This window comes from Malurus melanocephalus, unplaced genomic scaffold (genome assembly GCF_030028575.1).
Source record: "Malurus melanocephalus ecotype Western Australia unplaced genomic scaffold, MMel_1.1 scaffold_172, whole genome shotgun sequence".
Classification (NCBI taxonomy): domain Eukaryota; kingdom Metazoa; phylum Chordata; class Aves; order Passeriformes; family Maluridae; genus Malurus; species Malurus melanocephalus.
Window position 1 is genome coordinate 1,231,715 of NW_026623404.1, and position 21,557 is coordinate 1,253,271.

Genomic DNA, 21,557 nt, shown 5'->3' on the forward strand with positions numbered 1-21,557 from the left:
TGTGGATTTTTTTCTGTCTGAAAGGGTTATAGCCTCAAATGGGATAAATTGCAGCATGAGAAATGGACTAATGCTGACATCTCTGATTATGTAGATTAGCCATGGAATCATTTAGGTTAGAAAAGCTTTAGAATCCTCAAGTCCAACAGTTAACATATCACTGTCAAATCCACCGCTAATCCATGTCCATAAGAGCCACATCTGCACACCTTTCAAATACCTCCAGGTATGGTGACTACTACTTCCCTGGGCAGGCTGTTTCAGGGCTTGAGAAACCTTTTAGTGAARAAATTCTCCCTAATATCCAAGTCAACCTTTTTCTGGGTCAGCCTGAGGCCATTTCCTCTCATCCTGGAACTTGTTACCTGGGAGAAGAGTCTGACCCCACCTGGGTGCACCCTCCTTTCAGGCAGTTGTAGAGAGTGACAAGGTCCCCCCTGAGCCTCCTTTCCTCCAGGCCAAACACCCCCAGCTCCCTCAGCTGCTCCTCACAGCACTTGTGCTCCAGACCCTTCCCCAGCTCCGCTGCCCTTCTCTGGACACGCTCCAGCCCCTCAATGTCTCTTCCAGTAGTGGGGAGCCTTTACCTTGTTGAATCTCATCCAATTGGCCTTGGTCCATGGATCCAACTGGCCTGTATTCCTCTGCAGGGCCTTCCTGCCCTCCAGCAGATCAACACTCCCACCCARCTTGGTATCAGCTGCAAACTGACTGAGGATGCACTTGGTCCCCTCAGAGAGCCCAGAYCAYTGATAAAGATATTAAACAGAACTGGTCCCAAACAGAGCCCTGGGGAACGCCACCGGTGTTCAGCCCCCAGCTGGACGTAGCTCCATTCCCCACCACTCCTTGGGCTTGGCCATCCAGACAACTTTTTACCCAGTGAACAKKGCACCCACACAAGCCATGAGCACCCGGCTTCTCCAGAGAATGCTGAGAGAAACAGCGTCAAAGGCCTTAGAAAAGTTCAGGTAGACAACATCCACATCCTTTCCCTCATCTGCTAGGCAGGTCACCTTGCCATAGAAGGAGATTAATTTAGACAAGCAGGACCTCCCTTAAAAGATAAGCAAAAAATGTGAAAATCCTTCTGTTCAGAAAACTTAAGAGTATCACAAAGTAAACCAAATGTTTCAGTATATCAAACACGACAGATGAGGAACCTGTGCAGCTTAATATCAGTGCAGCCTGTGTTTCATAGAGGAATAAGAGTGCACACTTAGCTTGCCCTACAAATTCATACTAGGGTACTCAAATRATTTTAGACACTATTAAATATTAAAGGGCTTATTCCCATGTAAAAGCAAATATTTCTATGAGCATGGCAGTTGCATTCAGCATGACTTGCATTTTGTATTATAAAATCTTAATGTAAAGCTGTTGGTCAGTATGGGGTTTTCTAGTGTTTTTTTTAAAGCTTGGTTTGAGTTTTTTTGAGGGTAGTTACTTCATGTGTGTTGTTTTTAGTTTTGTTGATGATGCATTYGGAAATGTAAAAAAGGAAACACAAAAAATCTGCATTTTAATGAATAGAGAACYGCTATGATGATTCTTTGCATGAGACAAAAGCAAAATCTGCCTGGAGGCAGATCTTTGAAACTGTATTACTTCAGGGTTTTGGCTTCTYTATGCTAGCTTTTGTTGCACAGAAGCAAAATTTTATTTTTAGCTTTTTGCTGAGTTTTCTCTTCCCCCTCAGCCCTTTTCAAATCCACATCTCTGATCCCAGGGAATTGTTTGAGAAGCTGTCATTGGAACGAGGAGAAAGATTCAGTAATGTACTTGTTATAGGCATTCAATGCTGCTGTGTATAGTTATAAYGTGATTTCAGTGTGAAAAATCACTGCTCACAGTGTCAAGAAAATCCCAAATATTTCCATCTAGGTAAGACACTAAATGATACTAGGCATTTCACAATGCCTTGTTTAATGTAATATTGATCTCTTAGAAATTTTCCCATTGCAATTGAAGCRTTAGACTATGAATTCATGGATGTGAATGAATTGTGTGTGTGCATACGTTGTAGCGCTGTTTCATGGCTACACATGATTGAGTTGGATTATGTCACTGCCTCCACTCTCAGGTTGGGAGTATCTCTTCAGGCATGCCTGCTGCAGATTGTGGGGTACAGAAATCTCATTGCAGAGGTCGAGAAGCTGCGCCGAGAGCCGTACGATTCAGAGAACCCACAACACGAGGAAATGCTGCTGAAGGTAGGCCCTGAAGAGCTACTTAAAGGGCATCCTTCATTCATGCCAGCTCCCAACAGCCTGGTTCATGRAATGTCAAGAGCTGTTGTCACCTTCCTCCATTGTGTACCTGTTTTGAGATAAGACTACACAGCATTATAATCTGGTCTGGGTGTAACACCTGCCAAGCAAGCAGCTCATTCCCTGGTTGAGAAATGCATTTCCATTGGCTGGACTTTATCTAGGCACTGGATACACAGCTTTTAGAGCACAGAGCTGGTATCTGCAGTGAGCTCTGGAAAAACAGCTTTGTGTCCTACTTCAGTGCACCCTTCTCCAACACAAGAGGAGTATTTTTCTCTATTTACCAAATTACACATTTATTTCTTCAATTGCTTGTATCTTTGAGGGCAATGTCTGTGTATACCAATGGCAAACATCTTTTTTTATTGTGCAGAATGTAAAGGTGGGAGTTGATGACTATCTGTTTATAGTTACCAAATATATTTTCAAATGAAAACAAAATGAAACTATTCTTTAAATAATACATGCAGAGTTGTGAAAGCCATACCAATTGGGTCTTACTTCCTTCATACTTTCAGGAAAGCCTTGCACCGAAGAAAATAATAAAAGCATTATTTTTTAATCTTGAAGCCACAAGCAGAGGAAGATCTAGAGAGTTCTTATATTAGAAAGAAATTGAGGAATGAATAAAGGCTCTGGAAAACAGTCTAATAGCAAGTCTTGGTCATGATCCTGTTTTTAACCATAGCTAGTGCAAGATGCTTCAGAGAAATGCCAAGAAACATAGATTAAGTGATAGTGAGCTTATTAGCTATAAGTAAAATGCCTTCTTAGAGAATTTTCAGTGTTCTTATAAAAACATATTATTTGTTTGGTTGGGGGGATTCTTTTTCAATTATTTAAAACAAAAATATTGAAAACTTAAACAATACCACATGACACTATCTTCCTTGAGACAAGGCTCTATCCTGCAGTGTAAGGTTTTCCACAAGTTATAGTGACAGCTTTTGGAAATTTTACTGTAGTTACTTGGTCTTCCAAAAATCCCAATAGGCATAGTATAGAAGCACTGTCAGATGCAACTAACTATTTCTAAAAATGCCTCAAATGGTCAGGGTTCCTGTTGTTGTCTGGAAAGCTGTCTTTAAGGTTTGCCCACTGCTGGGAGGTGGGAATCTCACCAAGGAATGGTCAAAATCCAGAGCTGCTCTGAAGGAGTGTGCTAACCATCACATCGATTTGGGCAGATGGACTCCTCCTGTTCAAGTCCTGCCCCTGTGTAAATGCACAAATTTATGGGAGTAGAGTGAGTTTTAACTGAGGGGACACTCAGATTTACCCACTGAGGAAGCCTGTGTCATGGAGGTGAGAAATGCCGGTGCCAGCTTACAGTATTTGTCCCTGAAAATACCAGGCACCTCACTGCAGGTTAATGAGGGCCTTTGGCTCCAGGAAAGCATCCCTAAATACCCTGGGCATCTACATTGCCCAGAGAAAAAGAAGCTGGGTCTGAGAGTGGGATCGTAGGTGAGAAGGACCAAGGAGCTGGCTGTAGTCTCTTCCCYGGCCACCCAGCCTTTGAGGACAACGTCCTGAGAATCATGTCAGCAATGATATGTAGTCATGTAAATGCTTTAGAAACATAATTGCATGAGCATAAAAACAGAATGGAAACTGAGCATTTGTCTGAGGAGAGATTAAACAGTGCAGCTTATGCMACATTATGCAAACTCATAATGTTGAAAAAAAGTATCAGTTTCACCTAAGTATTAGCACTTGTTTACAGCAGATGTTCTGCTTTCGCAACATCAAATGGAAATTTGTCCAAGGGTTTAATTCATTTTGCAGCCCTCACTGTGGAAGAATAGGCTGGTTGGTTTTTATTCCTTCTAGKTACTCTGCTGAGTGATCTCTGCAATGGGTAATTCAAGTTTCTAATKGCTATCATTTATTCATGTTTACCAGGAGAGTACTTTATGAAWGAGAGAAAGATTAACTTAATGTGATTGAACTAATGATTAATGCTGTATTTACTGTTGATGGATGAACATTGGTTTAAACAATGATGCTTTATGTAGTCATTACAAAGTGAAATCATTAAAGTTTTAATTTTCCTTGGGCACTTCATTTTAAATGCAGTTAGAATTGCTAAAATTAAAACAATTTCTGTTTTTGTTTGGGAAATGAGCATACAGCTCTTTCCCTTGGGTAGGCTTTGACTACGTGCTTTTCTTGAGGCCAGACTCACCAGCTCATGGTTGGTTATTAATACACTCTCTTAATTCTAAATTCTGGTTTCTTAATACACTTCAGAAAGGGTGAGTTTGTGATGTGGCACATCAGGTGTGCATAAGGGTGTGTATTTGACATATGTCAGTTCAGGCTGCAACACAATATTTAGGCACTAAATTCACTGGACCATTGCAGTTAAATGGATTTATTCCAGCTGATTATCTGATTTGTTAAATCACTTTGGTTTGGGATTTTTTTTTTATGTGAGATCAATTAATCATTCTTCCCTTAGTTAAATATGAYCATGCACATGCTATCCTTGTATGGATTTTTTCTTTTTAATGTTCYCTGGTTTGCTTTTCAACACCGTGGTAGCCAAGTCAGCGCTCTTGATTTATAACCTTTCCAGAGACTTGCAAAAGATGCCAGAGAAAAGATTGCTGCAGAGCCTCAGGGACTCAAAGCTGCTCTGCTGCTCTGTCAGTGATTTACAACCAAATTCCAGCCCATTCCTGTCTCTGCACTTATGGAGGCAGACACCATTGCGATGCACAAAGCATGAGCAAAACAAGTCTTTATGTGAGATGTTAGAGCAGCTGTGATAAGGTCAGAAGGGCCTTGTAGGGCTGAAACGTCTGCAGTACTTCAGAGTGGTTTGGGATTTTACACACACACAGAAAGAGGAASTTATTTGATTTTGTGTTTGGGTTGCTGGGATAGCAATGCAGTGATRTTACTGCAGCGATCTGTTCAGTGATCAGAACTTAGCTTGGTTTAAAAACAGAAAAACGAAAGCCATATTGTGTGGAAGCTTGATTGTGTTTTACTTCTAATCTTCCTAGTTGTGGAAATGTTTGAAACCCAATTCACCACTGAAAGCCCGGATTTCGAAGCAATGGTGCGAAATTGGTTTCCAAGGTGATGATCCTAAAACAGACTTTAGAGGAATGGGTCTCCTGGGCTTATATAACTTGGTGTAAGTATGTTCCTCTGGAGATGGGTTTATGTGTGTCTGAAGTCATGAAAARCAGCATTACTTACAGATTTTAGCAAATCTGTGGGACTAATTTATAAAAATGCTAGGGACTTCATATTAAGCAAATGAAAGAATTTATTTTCTAGCTAAATTTTTGGAGGGCTTCTCTTCTCAAAGGCGTCTCCTGTCTTTCAGTATTCCTAATTCAACCATGTAATACCACTTGCTAAGCCCTTTTTTTAGTTTCTCTGTGACACAGTAAGTTAGCACTCTCTTCCTACGWGAAGGAAACTGTAAAGTATATTTTCACCAGTATCTAGATCTCCTTAAACAAAATGCCCTGGAAGTATGTAGGGTGGGAGAGTTACGTTATGCTCAGCTGCTTTCTTTGGGAATTTCATGCTGAATTCTTAAGCAAAACACTTGAAATGCAGTCAYTAATGGCAGACTTCTGTAGTCTGACTTCTACTCCAATTTCTGTCAATACTCAAAATTAAACAGTGGTTTTGCATCACTTYTTCCTTCTAACTCACACACACCAGGTATTAATGCCATAGCTGTGCTCTGTAATTTGGGAATTGACTAATGCCTTTATTTTCTCTGGCCTTTGTATTTGCTGCAYGTAGTTATATAACTTAGAAACATTTGGTAAAAAACTTCTTACGAGGTGAAAAAGAAAAATTTTCCACTTCTACAGATTAAAGGACATAAATCATCCTCTGTCCGTATGTTGTTCTCTAGTAAATCTCAGCTGACGATCTGGACTCTTGACTCCGGCTTTCGACTTCCATTTGAAATTAATCCCCCCCATGTATTTAATTTCTTAGTGTTCTGTGATGACTCTTACCTTGCTTAATGAATCTGCCAGATCAAGAAGCCTGAACTGCTTTCTCTTGAGCTCAGTGCCAGACTGGCTCTAGTGAACAGCAGCTGATTTTSTGTAGGGTGGCTGGAAAGGAGACTCTGGTAATGCACAATCACTAAACTCACATGGGAGTGCRCTTGTAGTTTGAGGCTGCTTTAATCTTTTAGTTTGGGGGTCTGGGGCAGCTTAATGAGTTTAACACATCAAACCCTACTCATACTGTGTAACACATGCAGTGACTTTTTAAAGGGTGTGTATGGACAGCTTAGTAGGACTTCAGATGCTTTTTTTGCTGTGTTTCTTTAATAATTCACTCTAAACATATATATCCACAGGTATTTTGCTGAATGGGATACTGAGATAGCTCAGCAAGTTCTCACTGATTCTCTTCACCCTAAATACAGGTAATGCTTGAGACCAGAAACAATAACTTGAGAGAGCACTCTGCTGGCTCTGTTTGAGGAAGGAAGYTGGGGTTTTTTCCTCCTTGTTGCGCCTGTCTTTGGGTATTGCCATATGCTGTCTGTTTTAATGTACTGATCCTGAAAGCACTTTGCACTTTGATCTAGTGCAAGAGGCAAACTTGTATTCTAAATCTTGGAAATAATTAACATCTAACACAATTTAGTGTTAAATGTTTTCATTTCTGATTTCAAGTGATTTCTGTATTTTTATTTACCATTCTTTTCATTTGTTTGTGTTTTTTCGTAATAAAGGGAAGTCACTAAGAAGGAACTAAGGTATTTTTTTTCTTTTTTCTAAGTTTTCTGAGACACTACTTGTAAATAAAGATCAAACCACAGTTTGGTGTGTTATAAACTTAGTCTTTGTTGCAGCATCAAGAGTTCCACATTCTTTTCTTTAAAATTGACCCAAACATAGCTGGGGGTGGTATATATGAGCATGTTTATGTATCAAAAGTGAAATTTGCGTTGCCTGATGTAGTTAAAGTGACTGACTTGATAATCATAAGTAGTCTAGGCCAAATATTTGTTAGCAGAGCTGAAAAACCCCTTTATTTATAGTCACACACCCTGTCTACATTGACTAATGATGGTTCCAATCTGGCTACTCCATTGTCCTGACTGTTGAGAGATCAGGTACCTTCAAGTGTCACACACTCTGTTGTGGGTAATTTGTCAATAAGAGACTTACTCCATAATTATTGGTGGGATAGAGGATTCTTAGCCTAGTTACATAGAAATCAGTTGCCTTAAAAGACATTTTTCTTCTGCCAGTAATGTTAGATATCCATAAAGCAGTTTCACACCTAAATCCTGAAGCTTTTGATCTCCTCAGGGTTTGTTTTTGGTTTGGTTTTTTGGTTGGGTTTTTTTTTTTTGTTGTTGTTGTTGAGTTCATAATGGTAATTCTGTGACAAAAAGCCCTTGGACCATATTGATGTTCTTCGTTTGCATGTTTGATTACCAAGGGCAGTCCTGGAGTGCTGTGTGAGCATGTGCAATTTCCATGCCTTGACAGAGCATTCAGTAGAAGATGGATGCTGCAGGTGGTGCCCATGGTGATCTCTCTGGTGTGGTTGCTTAGCAGCTGTGCTGTTTTCTGATGGGAATGTGATCAATGGATTTTCTGTCTCAGTTGAACTGTTTCACCTGCCCACATCCCATGTGTGCCACCTTTATTWTTCACTCTTTACTTGAGGTTTTCTAACTGTTGTTGTACCAGAGCCTACAAAGATGGTTCAGATTTTAGGGGATGAGCAAAGAATAGTGTATTCCTATATGCTAAGCTATTTAGGAGCTGAAATTTTGTCCTCATGCATACCACCTAGTAATACTGAGATGGCAATGGATGTGAACTTATTGGCATCTTAAGTACTTAATGACAACAATTTTTATATACTATATTTACATGAAGCTCTGGGAATTGTTTTTAGTGTAATATATACTTATTGAAGTTCAAGTACAGTCCAAGAATAGTGCTCTCACACATAGCTGTCTWTAATTTGGGACCTAAACCTTGCAAACTCTGATTTGCCTTACCAAGGCAAAACTCCCAGAGCCGTGTCAAGGCTGTAGCCCCCTGGTCAGGGTCGGTTCCGTGCCTGCCTTTAGCTGGTTATAAATGCAGGCAATTATTTCTGCTAAACTTGCTCATTTCAGTAGACTCAARCCTGGCTAGTGGGATGTTGGCTGACTGGTTGGATCACACAGCTCTTTAAAATCACTGAAGAGCTGAAACTTCGTTTAAAATCAATCCGTTCCCTAACTAATTTTATTTTAAGGGAGGCGTCTTCTGTGTCCTTGAAAAGCACTGCATTATTGTGCCAAATTATAGGAAACACTGTTCCTTGTCTTTGACTGTTGAGTGATTTCTAATTTGGCTGGTCAAAAAAGCTTGCTGTCAGAGGACTGTTTTCGTGTTTGCTGCCTCAGGTGAACCATGCCTCCAGTGATGAGTATCAGGTATATCTCTGAAAACACAAAAAGCTAAAGCCATCTTTGATTAGTTGTAATTTCAAATTTTTGTGCAGCTTGAGCTTAGCTGAAGCAGATAATTTTTGTGGTCARTTTAGAGAACAACTTTTGCTGGGAGCGTTGGCATAGGTGCATTTTGTAACGGTGAGACAAGTTTATTGACAATGCTCTAAAGCCAGTTACCCATTTCAAGTCTGTTTATATCAATCCRTTCAAGCAGAAGCAGTGTTAAATGGGACTAGCTATATAAAAGAAGATAAAATGCCATGTTCAGTCAATTTTATAATATCAGAGAAGTTAAAAAAAGGATTTGTCAGTTAGTAAYGCTTGGCAATATGTGGATTTTAATTATTTTTTTTTTCTCAGCCAACTTAGCAAAGCTGAATGGGAGAAGAAAAAGTTTGATAAGGCAATTGGGTAAGTCTAAAGATCTTTTTTAATTTGCTACAAACACAGCTGGTAACAATGATGCTGYATATTTGAGGAGGAAAAGGTGTTTCTGGGTTACTTTTTAAAGGAAACCTCTGTAAGCAYATGAACATCTGCTTTCTTACCATACCTTGGTTTTGATCAAAGATTACAAGGAGAAACAGTTCAAGTTACATTTGAAAAAAATAACCCGAAATTTTCGTCACAAGGAGAGACTTTCTCTGTGTGCTATATATAGTGTGGTGATTAATATCTGTTTAATTCTTCTTAGCACATGACATATCAAATCTCACTTCTTGCTGTCAAAGCCAGGTTCAGAACTGCTTTTAGAAAAACATAATAGGGAAGAAATAAGAGTGAGGGCTTTTTCTTCTTAAGCAGTGGGTATAGCTGCATTATTCATGACTATGGAACTGGGTGTTCCTTCTGAATGTGTCTAAAAATCTGTAATACAAGATTTTACTCAGGTATTTAATTTTTCTGTGCAACTTGCCATTAGGCATCATGATGACGGTAACTTTTGGACTTTTTTTTTTTTCCTGAAATGCCAAAAAAAATTAAAGAAAATATTTTGGTTTGCTTGGTAGAAGTAGTTGAAAAAATACCCAGGACAGTCTAGACAAGACAGCTGTCTTTAGCTGAGAAAAAGAATCCAATCACTGAATATCCATATAAGTTTATTTTTATCACTGAATGTCCATATGAATCTTTATGTGCTTTCTTGGGAAATAGTCACTGCTAGAAATGGCAAGTTCTTTATGCTCCAGCCTCACAAATTAACTTCCAGTTTCTGAGTTTAGTTGTGCCTAAATGTGCTTCATTTGTTGGTATCTCTTAGCAGGACAGGTTTTCTTAATGAGTTTGATTTTTTTTTCTGTTTTCAGCATGCGCTGATTTAGGTTTTTGCCTGTTTTCTGGCCTGTGTATCTAGTTTAGTTTTAGGAAGAAACAGGAGGTGACTCAACTGGATCTTTTCCACAAGCTTTTTAGCCATATGAATCTCTTTATAGGACAGGTTGTTGAAACCTGATGTTCCTAACTATGGGTAATGAGTTCCAGTGGGAACTCCAGCAGTTAAAAATAGTAAATGATGGGTCACCCTGCAGCCATGGCCACCGTGTGGAGTCCTTGCCCTGYTTCAGAGGCAACTGCAGCAGCACAGGGACGACTGTGCTTGTTCTTATTTTGTAGAAATTAATCAGTGCTGTTCCACTGAAAAGTTGACACAATGATGAAACCCCAGTTTTTACTGTAACCGTGTATTTCCCAAGGGAAATGCTGTACAAAGCATGCAGGATAAATGTTTTTCTTGCTTTCCACCCCACACACACCTTGGAAACTCACAAAGGAGAGAATTAATACACCTCAGTAACGCATGAAATCTGCAGTGTCAGGGTCATCAGTRTTTCTTAAAATGTGCTGAAAGARGGTGAGCTCTCAACAACAGTTGCTRCTTTTTCTTACAGCTACTCCTTTGCTATCGTGGGCATTAATATCACAGACCTTGCATACAACCTGCTGGTGAGTGGGGCTCTGAAGACYCATTTCTACAACGTTGCTCCAGAAGCACCAACACTCACTCACTTTCAGCAGACGTTCTGTAAGTGCTGGATGTGAGTGTGGGGCGAGGGGTGGAAATGCATAATTGGTACTCTGCTAACATTTTTTGTGCTACCCATAGTATAAAATCTGCTGACACAGAGCAGAGGCTGTAATGCTAGTCTTGCTGTCCTGTCTTTAGGATCCTTGGATTAGCAGTGATGGAGGCCACTACCAAACCAAGGTGTTAAACAAACAAAGAAATACAAACAAAAAACATGCACCAAATGCCTTTACAAGTGACCTTCCTGGTTTTTAAATAATAAGAAGAAAGCAAATGTGCTTTAAKGAGTGTCTGAATATTGCTTCCCCTTAAGTCCAACTGTCGTGTGATACTTGCAAATGTTATGCTTCATCCTTCAGCAGAGTTGCAGCTCCCCCATCAAAACAATTCTTTGACAACTCTTTCTTTCAAGCATCCCTTCTACAGCATCCTGCTGCTCATCCCTGCACAGTGGGAGTAACAATTCTAGTATTTTTCAGTGTGTAGGCAAGGAGCTGATAACAAGCACCAGCAACATCTTTCGYTGTTTTTATACTCCCTGGTTTAATTTTTCAATTTGTGAGTCATATGTCAAGATGACTAGTAACTTCTTGTGTTTATTGTGAGAAGTTTTGCCAGTGTGTGTATTATTCATCCAATTTTGGGGTTGTCCAAAATATGTTTAGTCTTGTTCCTGCACAGTGTCATCAGGTATCAGACCTCAGTGATTTTCTGTGGGATTTTCTGTGCAAATCATAATTTGGCTACTTTCTAATTTCATATGTTATTTTTACATGCTGCATTTATCTATTCTTCCTTTTTTATTATTTTGTAGGCTACTTAATGCATGAATTCCACAAGTTCTGGATTGATGAGGATCCGYTGGACATAATGGAATTCAATCGTGTGAGAGAGAAATTTTACAAGCGTATCTTGAGACAGCTCCAGAACCCAGAGATGGCTTTGTGTCCTCATTTTGCTGCATCAGAAAGTTTGATCAATATGTAGTTACTCAGTGGATTTTATTTGGAAACACTGTCTCACTCCTGGTTTAGATCACTTAGGCAATCACTAGCATACTGAATGACCATGGCAATCGTGTGCATGTTCTTGGCGCAGTGTTCATCGATTTTTGTCACATGATCCCCTCATGCTTCTCTTGTTGGGGCTTTTTCATTTTAAATGGGTGCTCATATTGCCTCATTATGCAGTGTTACCTTCTGAATTGATGTCCAGATATCAGAGTTTTTCTATTTTTTTAGACTTTCCTCATAATTCAGCATTGACAATTGAATTGTATTTCTCTAGCGGTGTTTTTGTATATGTGGAATAAGTAGCTGGATCTTGTATTGTGAAAGCTTTTTAACTTCTTGRTATGTTTTAAGATAACTACTGGCATTTCAAGCAAAATACATGTTTGGACCTCATCTAGAAGATAATGTAACTTAATCTAATGCAGGCAAACACATTAAAGTCSAATTTTCTCCATGCAGCCATTATATGCTTAATGCAAAATTAATGAGGCTTATGAGATGCGAGTTTCAGTGAGAGGAGTTTATGCAGAATTTTGATCAGATGCACGGATAGCAAATGGTCTGGTGATGCTGAYACGGTGAACTGTGAACACACTCACATCTACCAGATACTGGCAGGGGCCAAAAATTACAACATCGGGCTGTTGTCACCAACATCACCATGCTGAGGCATGGTCTAGATTCCTGCACATTCCTTTGGATATACAGAGGTTAATGTTTTGTGTCACACATTGGAAGGCAACATGATTTGGTCACGTGGTGCTTGGTGAATTCAGGGAAGCAAAAATACATAGCTTTTCTTTGAACTGTTGAAAATATTGCTTTGGTTGTCACTTCAGTTCCTAAGATATGGGAGAAATAATTGATGAGAAGGTTTAAAAAAAAATGCTTCTGTTTACCAGAGTATTTATTTAAAAAAAATTGAAATGGCAAACTGCCTTTTTTCTAAAACCATACATGACTGAAAGTGTTTGACACTAAGATTGTGTAGTATACTGAGCAAATCTACCATGGCATTTCATACCCATGGTATTTTTTACCTTCTAAGCAATCAATTTTAGTATTATATGTTTGTGTAAATCACTTGCATATGGAGATTAAATTGAGTAGTGTCCAACTACTTGTGAATTATATGAATAAATTATACATCATTCTAAACTGAAGCACTGTGGGTTTTATTTTTGAATATGCAGTAATACACATGAAAAATATTTTACTTAAWGGATCAGGTAAAATGGGATGTAATAGCTCTGTGATATTCCCAARTCTGAAGTGTGATCAGAACTTCCTCAGATAAGGTGTTTTTTATGATTGTAATTACTGCTTGGGCCATCACTATATTTAAAAAWAATAAAATAAGTGGGAGTACTTCAACTTCTTGGCAAACTCCTTGGGTTTAAGCCCTCTCATTTATTTGCTAAAATGTAAGCTGGGGGTCAGGACTTCACTACAAGGCTGGAAACCTGCACTCATTGTGGAGTTAACCAGCAAAATTCTGTGGGTGTTGGAATAATTAGTCTTCTCCAAGGAATTTGGAAATATGGAACTGGAAATACTCACATTTGCATATTTTGCATGAAAATACAAGGAATAAATCTATGTATGTTTGACTTRATACCATTGATTTTGGGAAGTGGTTATTTGTAGTCATTAGGTCTCAAGGACTTTTTCCTGTCACTCTTGAAGCTTCTAAATTAGGCTTCCAATTTTCATTGTTGCAAGTTTTTGGCTCTCACTTTCTTTCCTTGCCCCACTCTGACTTAGATACCTTCTGCAATTTATTAGGTTACACTGGTTTATTTTTRACACTCTGCAATGGAGTTGATGGAGTTGCGGGGGAGGGAGGGAAGATTTCTGCTTCCTCCTTACTGCTCTGATCCTCTAAGTTATGCCTTGTCTCAAGGTGTCAACTTCAAATAAGATCAAAAAATGTCATCTGGCTCTGTGTCAGATTGTATCACTATAATCTAACTGGTCTGGGTGATTATTTCTCCTGTCTTGCAAGAAGATGGATTTAATGAAGCTAAGTGTGAAATGCCTTSTCCTGTGGAGCCCTTGCATGCTGGTGTCTTCAAATCTTTTCATCCTGCCTCCTTGTGCTTCAGCTTTGTCCTGTGACATGCTTGTTCCCAAAATTCGTGTCAAACCTGAGGCAGAGAATTTCCCTGGTGACTGCCTAAAAGTGGCTGAGGAAGGATATCTTGTCTGGCACTGCCTTCATTCCTCCCCAGGAATGACCTCTTACCTCTTACACAAACCTAAGCTTTTCTTCAGCAAATTAGAATTTACACTGTCACTTAGTACAAATCCAAACTGACCTGTGAGCAACTGGATCCTGCTTTCCCTAGGGAGGAGAAAATGAAAGAAAAGAAGGAAAAAAGAAGTATAAAAAGTTTCAATGAAGAATCAGTGTTTATAGTCAGTGCAGGGCGCAGAATTTGGGTTAGTTTAGTATAGAGAAGATTTAAGTTGGATCTTTCAAAAATCTTTCCACAGCTTCATGGCTGTTGCATTTCACCAGCCATCTCACAGGCTTGTGCCTGGTCATRTGCATCTTGGGCAGCAAGTGCTTCTTGCCCAGCCTGTGAAGTAAATACCACCTTTCTTTCTTAGCAGGCAATTTTTCTCATGCAAATAATTTACACTGGCAATGCCACACAGCCCAGGTGTTGTTTTAAAAACAGCCATGTTGTAAGTGTAAGCTCCTAATTTACTGTTTAACATTCAAGACAGTTGAAGTTATTCAAGACAGTCTGAAGTTATGCAGAATATGTATTGCTTTGGGTCAGCAGCTGAAAATATAATTGATGAAAGTACAATATTGGGAGGTTGTATGTGTTAAAATTCAGAAATATTTACCCTGATCTATTTAAAGCCAAGGAAAAAAGGTCTAGGTAGTACTGGAGCTCTTTAATTCTGTATGCATAATTTTAAGAGTGGCCTGTAYTTGTCTCTGCTGCAGATTCAGGCACGTCCCATGGCACAAACCTTTCTTTTCCCAGCTAATGTGTATTTAAATTGTTACCAGGGCTCTGTCAACAACTTAGGTGGACACTGACTTGTCTTCAGCAACGTTGGTGCTCCTCCAGCATCTGTGGAGCTGGGGCTGTGAGAGCCAACAGGATCTGTGCCTGGGGGATGGAYTGCAGCCCAGAGGAGGATAGCAAGTGCTACTCCAGCTTCCTGGCACTGTTTGGCTTGTAGCTTTTCTTTCTCCTTTGAGGGAAGGAGAAATATTTTTGTTGTGGTTCTAATTGACTCTTTTGGAAGGTACTTTTTCAAAYGCTTGCACTGGTGGTGTTTTTATGTACTATTTTTAGAAGCAAACAAGGTCGATCTTATTTATATGAATTTTATCTCCTGGCTGTTTTCTGGAGCAGCACTGAAGTTGGATCAAAAAATTTACTGTCACGTAGAGGGCAAAGGAGATTTATTTATTGTCTTTTTTAATGAMAGAGCAGTCTTTAAAAGCACCTATGCCCGCTGTGTGTCCTGTGGGGCACAGAGGGCTGGTGATGACTTAGCAGACTGAAACACTTGGCTGCAAGCAGGGCATTTTCAGCATGTCCCCAGCTGAAATAAGTGCTGTTAGGTGGAAYAGGATGTATGTGAACAGAGTGCTGATGGCTCAGGTTAATAAACCGAGACCTGCTGCTCCTGGCCCACAGAATCACTGGTAGCATCATGAACACATTGGCTTCCATTATGAGCGATCATCATTTCCTTCTTAATCCCTCCCTTTGGCATGATTTGTGGTTAGTTTTTAATACATCGTTTGCTGACTTGTCCATTGTTGTCAGAATGTGATTGGAGATTTTTGACCCTTCCACAGGAGTGACCAGCATGGCAGGGTTGTCCCCTTGTGGGATATTGCTTGACATCATCACTAAATATGACCATTTTGGCACCACAGGAAGACTCCTCTGGACTTGTGATTTTCTACTTTGAATCTTGTTAACCATCCTGATTTCCAGCTCTCACTCCTCRTTTGGAACTTGATCCAATGGGAGCYCAAATTTTGCACTAATGAATCCTCYAGGCTACACTGAGGAAAAAAGTAGGGCTCCCGCCTGTACTCTTGGATCTGCAGCGCTGTGCAGCTAAAAATCACATTAATTATTAAAATGGATGTTTTGCAGAAAACAATCCTGAAWCGGATAAGGAAATTAATTTTTCATTCTTTTCCTTAGTTTGTGGCAGYGCAGGTTTTCTGTAGGACTTGCCAAAGATTAGACAGGACTCTTCCTACCAGATCCTATAAGAASATATCAGGGCTGGCTTTGTGCTTTYCCCTGTGAGCAGCGCACATAGAAATCAGGTCATTCCTTATTCTAGCAAAGCAAACTGTTCTACTCTATATAGAACTATAATTAGAAAGGAGATTTAGCTCTGAAACCTCCAAGCAAGAACTGGGTACAGCAGCTTAGCTCTGAATGAGGAAGGGCAGAGGGCTGGTTCCTTGTGCTGTCGCATTGCTAGGCCTGGGCTTCTCTGTGCCAAAGGACTGTCCAAACTATAGGTGATGCATTCCCCAAAGAGCCTGGAATGAGGGGGAGCACAGAGCCAGCACACACCAGCACAGCTGACAGCTCAGCAAAGCACAGCAGCACAAGAGGAGCTGGAAAAAAGGGACATGAGGGATGCCTGTTCTATGTTTACAGGCAGCATTGTCCAGCTGAAAGTGTAAGCAATGAAGGCACATGGAAGTGACTGTGATAAGGCTAACCCATGGACAATGGGATGTGGCACTGTGACACTGGGAATGGGGACAGACATATGAGACCTCATCTAGAGCACTGCATCCAGCTCTGGGGTCCTCCAGGCAGGGAGAACATGGGCGTGTGGGAGTGAGGTCAGATGAAGGATGACAAGGTGATTATAAAGGGATGGAGCACCTCTACTATGAGAAAAAGCTGAGAGAATCCAGATTGTTCATCCTGGAAAAGAGAAGGCTTGAGGTGATCTAACTGCAGCCTTTCAGTACCTGAATGTACTGAAGAAAGATGGAGAGGGACTATTTACAAGAGCATGGAGTGGCAGGACAAGGAGGAATGTTTAAAACTAAAAGAGGGCAGGTTTAGACTAGATATTAGAAAGAAATTCTTTACTGTGAGGGTAGTAAGGACTACAGGTTGGGTCAGGTTGCCAAGAGAAGTTGTAAGTGTCCCATCCCTGGAAGTGTTTACGGCTTGGTTGGATGGGGCTCTGAGCAACCAGGGCAGAAGGATTAGAACCAGGTGATCTTGAAGGTCCCTTCCAATCCAGTCCATTCTATCATTCTGTGATTCCTGGTGCCCACCACATGGATGAGAAGAAAGTATGGAATTCTCAAAAGAGACAGGAAGTGTCAGTAAGATGCAGACATAGCTGAGATGTGAAGCCATGAAGGGAGGTTGGGGCCAAAGTGAGGTCCTTGGTCATGGCTCAGAGACAAGATAGTGTTTCCCACAGTTAGAAAATGCTTCTGGGCACATCAGCCTGTGAAACCTGGATGGGCAATGCCAAAGGGGCAGCATGCAGAAGACCCAAGGATGCAGTTTGCTGTCTCTCTTTAACAGGCAAATTTGTGACGCTGATTTGTCTCTGGATGGTCTCACAAGTTCTTTTAAGCTGCTGTGACTAAGCCACCATTTGGCTTTTCACTTTCTCCCGGTTTTCCATCCACATTGGCTGGTTGGTTTGAATTTCAGCCAACGGACACACACTTTGCCTCCGGTTTCCATGCCTCTGTCCCCGCTGGTCCTTGTCACCCATTTGTCACCAAGCCATTTTCCAGAGGACGAAGTGTCTCTTCTCCAAAGCTCTGTGGCCAAAAAGAGCAGAAAAAGAACAGTGGGARCAGAAGTCTGGACAGGCTGCTCTGAAATGTTCTGAGCTGCTGATCCCCTTCCCCCTGCCATGTCCTGGCCCAGCTTGCAGGGGGCCCCTGTGACACCAGGGGCAGGATGGCTGTTCCAAGCTCGGCTGTCTCAAGGATGCCATCTGCAACTGCTTTGTGCCTTTYTTGAGGGCTGTGGGAAAGGGACAGGAGCCTGTGGCTGCATGGATAACACAGGGCTTCTCTAGCTAATTTATTGCATGTTCTTYTGTGCTGGGGGTCTCYTTGGTGGTCCCTGGTGGCCAGCCATCCCAAAGTCATACCTGAATGGTCGGTGGACTTGTAAAAGTTGGCAGAACTGGGTCTGGTTGCTTTCCAGTTCTCCTTCTTACACAATGGGCCTYRTGCAGTTCCACAGGCCAGTGGGTTTTGAAGAACWATTTGTGTTAGCTCACCAGGTGTAGATGATTTCTCATCTGGAAACAGTGACAGGGTCAGAAAGCCTTCCTTGATCATTGGTGAGAGTGTCCTCGTATTAGGAGGTAGATTAAACATTCACATCCTTAGACACCCTTTTAAAAGCTTGCCATGGACTTTCTCATTATGTGAAATTCCAGTGCTCTTGGAGCACTAAGCTAATTTCTAATTCCAGTAGAGATCCAAAAGATACAGAGGGGTGGTGGGAATGTGCATTTTGGAGCTGTCTGAACTGCAAWTTAGAGAGAGATGCTGGCACTTTAATTTGCATTTATAGGTGCAAGTTAAGAATAGAGAATAACACGTTTAAACATGGCTGTCTTTTGTGATCCTCTTACTTTTATTATGGATAAGAAATTCCTATGAATCTTGTACATAATGATGATTAACTTCTGTGTCACTGCTCTACTCCATTATTTTTTAAGCAGAGAAATGACAGCTCCTAGATATCTGACTGCTGAGAATTAGAGACGCTCTTCCTCAAAGACAATTGCCTGWGGGACAGAGCACTGTGGGAGGCAAYGCAGCCTATGTTATTTGGGTTAGGTCATCTTGATGCTACCAAAAATTTAATCAGTATATCAAGCTCCTAAACTTCAGAGAGGGAGATAAGCACAAGCAAAAACGTTCACAAGACCATGAACCTATGTAGGAAAAAGATAAGCCTGAAATACCCATGGCAGCTGAGGGCTGTGGAGTGCTGCATCACCTGCACAAGCAGTGGGACTTTGACATCAGCCTTGCCCTGTGCCAGGAGTTAATTCCAGAATACTTCAGCTCACTGCTGCTCTAGGGATCAAAGCAGTTGCAATATTTTTCATTTTCTTCATATTAAATTCTCTGTAACAAACACTGTAATGGGAAAAATATTGTGGTTTAGAGAGAGAAACTTCTTTGTTAACAAGGCCACATAATATCAGTGTATCTCAGCTAACTGCTGTCATGTGACTGAGTCCCAGCAGCCACACTCCAGCCAGGATTTCTAGTTTTTAATTATGCTAGTGCATGGGAGAGGCCTGAATTTCCATGCTCTCCTTTCTGCTTCAGTCATGAGCAAGCTTTCTTCAAAACACAGGTAGGATACTCTTTGAGAATGGAGTATTTTGGTTTATATTTGGTGAAGATGAATTTTGGGTATGAATTCACTGTTTTGTCTCAACTACTGTAGCAGCCACTTCCATGACACAGCTGAATTTTATGTTATTCCATACATATACATATATATATACATATATATACACTCAGCATGGAACACAGTGTCTCATCTTGTTTAAAGCTATCACATCATCATCATCATCCTCATCCTGCAACACTTGAAATCTGATCTTTAGGCAACCTCTGTGCTGGTTTTGGCTGAGGTAATTTCCTTCATGGTAGCTMCTCTGGGACTGTGGTTTGGATCACAGCTGGAAACAGTGGAAACAGTGTTGATAATACAGAGATATTTTTGTTATTTTGGAGTAGGGCTTACACCAACCCAGCAGTGAGTAAGCTGGGTGTGCACAAGAAGTTGGAAGGGGACAGAGTTGGGATCAAAGGGGTATTCCAGACTATATAGAATCATACTCAATATATAAAGCTGSGAGAAGGAAGAAGTGGGGATGCTGGGGATGGTGTTTGCTTTCCCAAATAACCATTATATGTGATGATTCATTGCTTTCCTGAAGATGGCTGAGCACCTACTTGCCCATGGTGAATTAATTCTTTTTTTTGTTTGTTTCTATATGAAGCTTTTGTTTACCTATTAAATTGTCTTTATCTCAGCACACGAGTTTTCTTACTTTTACCCTTCTGATTCCCTCCTCCACCCCACTGTTGGGGGATGAGGGAGTGCCTGGGTGGTGCTGAGTTGCCATCTGGGGCTAAATCACAATTTCACCATCTAAATGCAGAAATTCAGAGGCCTGTGGCAGCGGGGGCAGCTTCCTCTCTTTAATGACTGGCACTTTTTCTGGTTTCAAATTAGTTAACCATCATACCATTTCCACCTTCAGGTTTTGCCTCCTTGCCTATTTTTTCACCTGCCTTATTTTCTCCTCAAAACCAAAGTGTCTCTCTCCCTTCAAAACTTCTCACAAGGCCGATACAACCTAAGCCTTCACCACTGATGTCTGACTATACAACGAATTTGAAATCATAAGACAAAATAAACAAAAACAAACAACCACAAAAACAATTTCAAAGCCATAAGTGCCAATAATTATATGAATAGTCTCACATTATGGTGAGTGAAGGGCCATTACCATGGTCAAAAGTCTAGAGGGGAAGCCGTATGAGGAATGGCTGAGGTCACATGGAATGTTCAGCCTGGGGAAGAGGAGACTGAGGGGAGACCTCACTGCAGTTCCAGCTTCGTCATGAGGGGAAGAGGAGAGGAAGGCACTGATCTCATCTCTGTGGTGAGCAGTGACAGAATACAAGGGAATGGCCTGAGGTTGTGTCCAGGGAGGTTTAGATTGGATATTAGGAAAAGGTTMTTTACCCAGAAAGGGGAGAGCCCTGGAACAGGCTCCCCAGGGAAGTGGTCACAGCACCAAGCCTGGCAGAGCTCAAGAAGGGCTCTCAGGTACCTGAGAATGGTGTGATTCTTGGGGTTGTCCTGTGCAGGGACAGCAGTTGGACTTTCATGATCTTTGTGGATCCCTTCCAACTCAAGCGGTTGTATGATTMATTACCTTCCAGCTGACCCCTCTGTGTAATAACCAAGAACCTTTCTGAGGTAAAAGTACGAGATTTCTCGTCTTGTTATCAAAAACATCCAGAGGTTTCGGACAACCCTGTTTCCCCGTTCCAGGGTCCCTCCCATCCCTCTGCCCCTGGACAGAGCCGCCGGGCGGCTTCAGCACCCTGGACAGCGCCAGGGCTACTGAATACACCGAGCCAAAAAAACAACCCTCTCCGCCAGCTCCTGGCAATTCCCGTGTTACAGCCCTTTGCTGACAGTGAGTGCTGGAACAATAGCTTCGCAAGAAAGCCCTGTTAATCAAATTAGGTAAATTATAGCTGAGTTTTTGACGGAATTCCGACTTTGGCAATCATGTTGAGGCCATGCACCTTCAGGGCTTTGGAGCTGTGCTGGGTGATTTTTCACTCAGTTTGACTGTCAGAGCTCAAGGAGCATCTGGACAGCAGTCTTGGCCATATGGTTTAATTTTATGTGTTGCTGTGAGGAGCAGGGTGTTTGACTTGATCCTTATTTGTCCCCTTCCAACTTGAGATAATTTATGATTCTATTTTATGAATAGTTCCCTGAATAGGGGTTGGCTGTTGTGAATTCTCTCACCTTGGGGAAAGTCTGCCAAGGATTCTGAACTTCAAGACCTGAGAGATCCCAAAGAGACAGGAGCAGCCTGGAGGAAATAAAATCAGTCTAGCATTTGTCTTCCCCGAGGCAAGCATTTTCCATGCTCTTTTTTTTAAGAAAGAGGGATCTAGTCTGCTTATTTCTTCTCAAGTTAAAAATGTTATCATTTTAATAATTTTAATAATTTTA

At 41.0% G+C, this 21,557-nt stretch overlaps 1 protein-coding gene across 2 annotated transcripts in view; it reads left to right on the forward strand.

Moving 5' to 3' along the window:
- The window catches only part of ELMOD1 (ELMO domain containing 1), a 43,359-nt gene extending 29,680 nt beyond the window's left edge, over positions 1–13,679 (forward strand). Inside the window, exons 6-12 of one of the 2 annotated variants that reach the window (XM_057372486.1) lie at positions 2,084–2,213; positions 5,288–5,421; positions 6,622–6,690; positions 7,003–7,026; positions 9,091–9,141; positions 10,620–10,753; positions 11,571–13,679. In XM_057372486.1, coding sequence (XP_057228469.1) covers positions 2,084–2,213; positions 5,288–5,421; positions 6,622–6,690; positions 7,003–7,026; positions 9,091–9,141; positions 10,620–10,753; positions 11,571–11,743 — 715 coding nt within the window. In that variant the 3' untranslated portion in view covers positions 11,744–13,679. The remainder of the gene's footprint in view (positions 1–2,083; positions 2,214–5,287; positions 5,422–6,621; positions 6,691–7,002; positions 7,027–9,090; positions 9,142–10,619; positions 10,754–11,570) is intronic. The other variant, XM_057372487.1, reaches the window with a different exon arrangement.
- Positions 13,680–21,557: the final 7,878 nt, after the last annotated feature.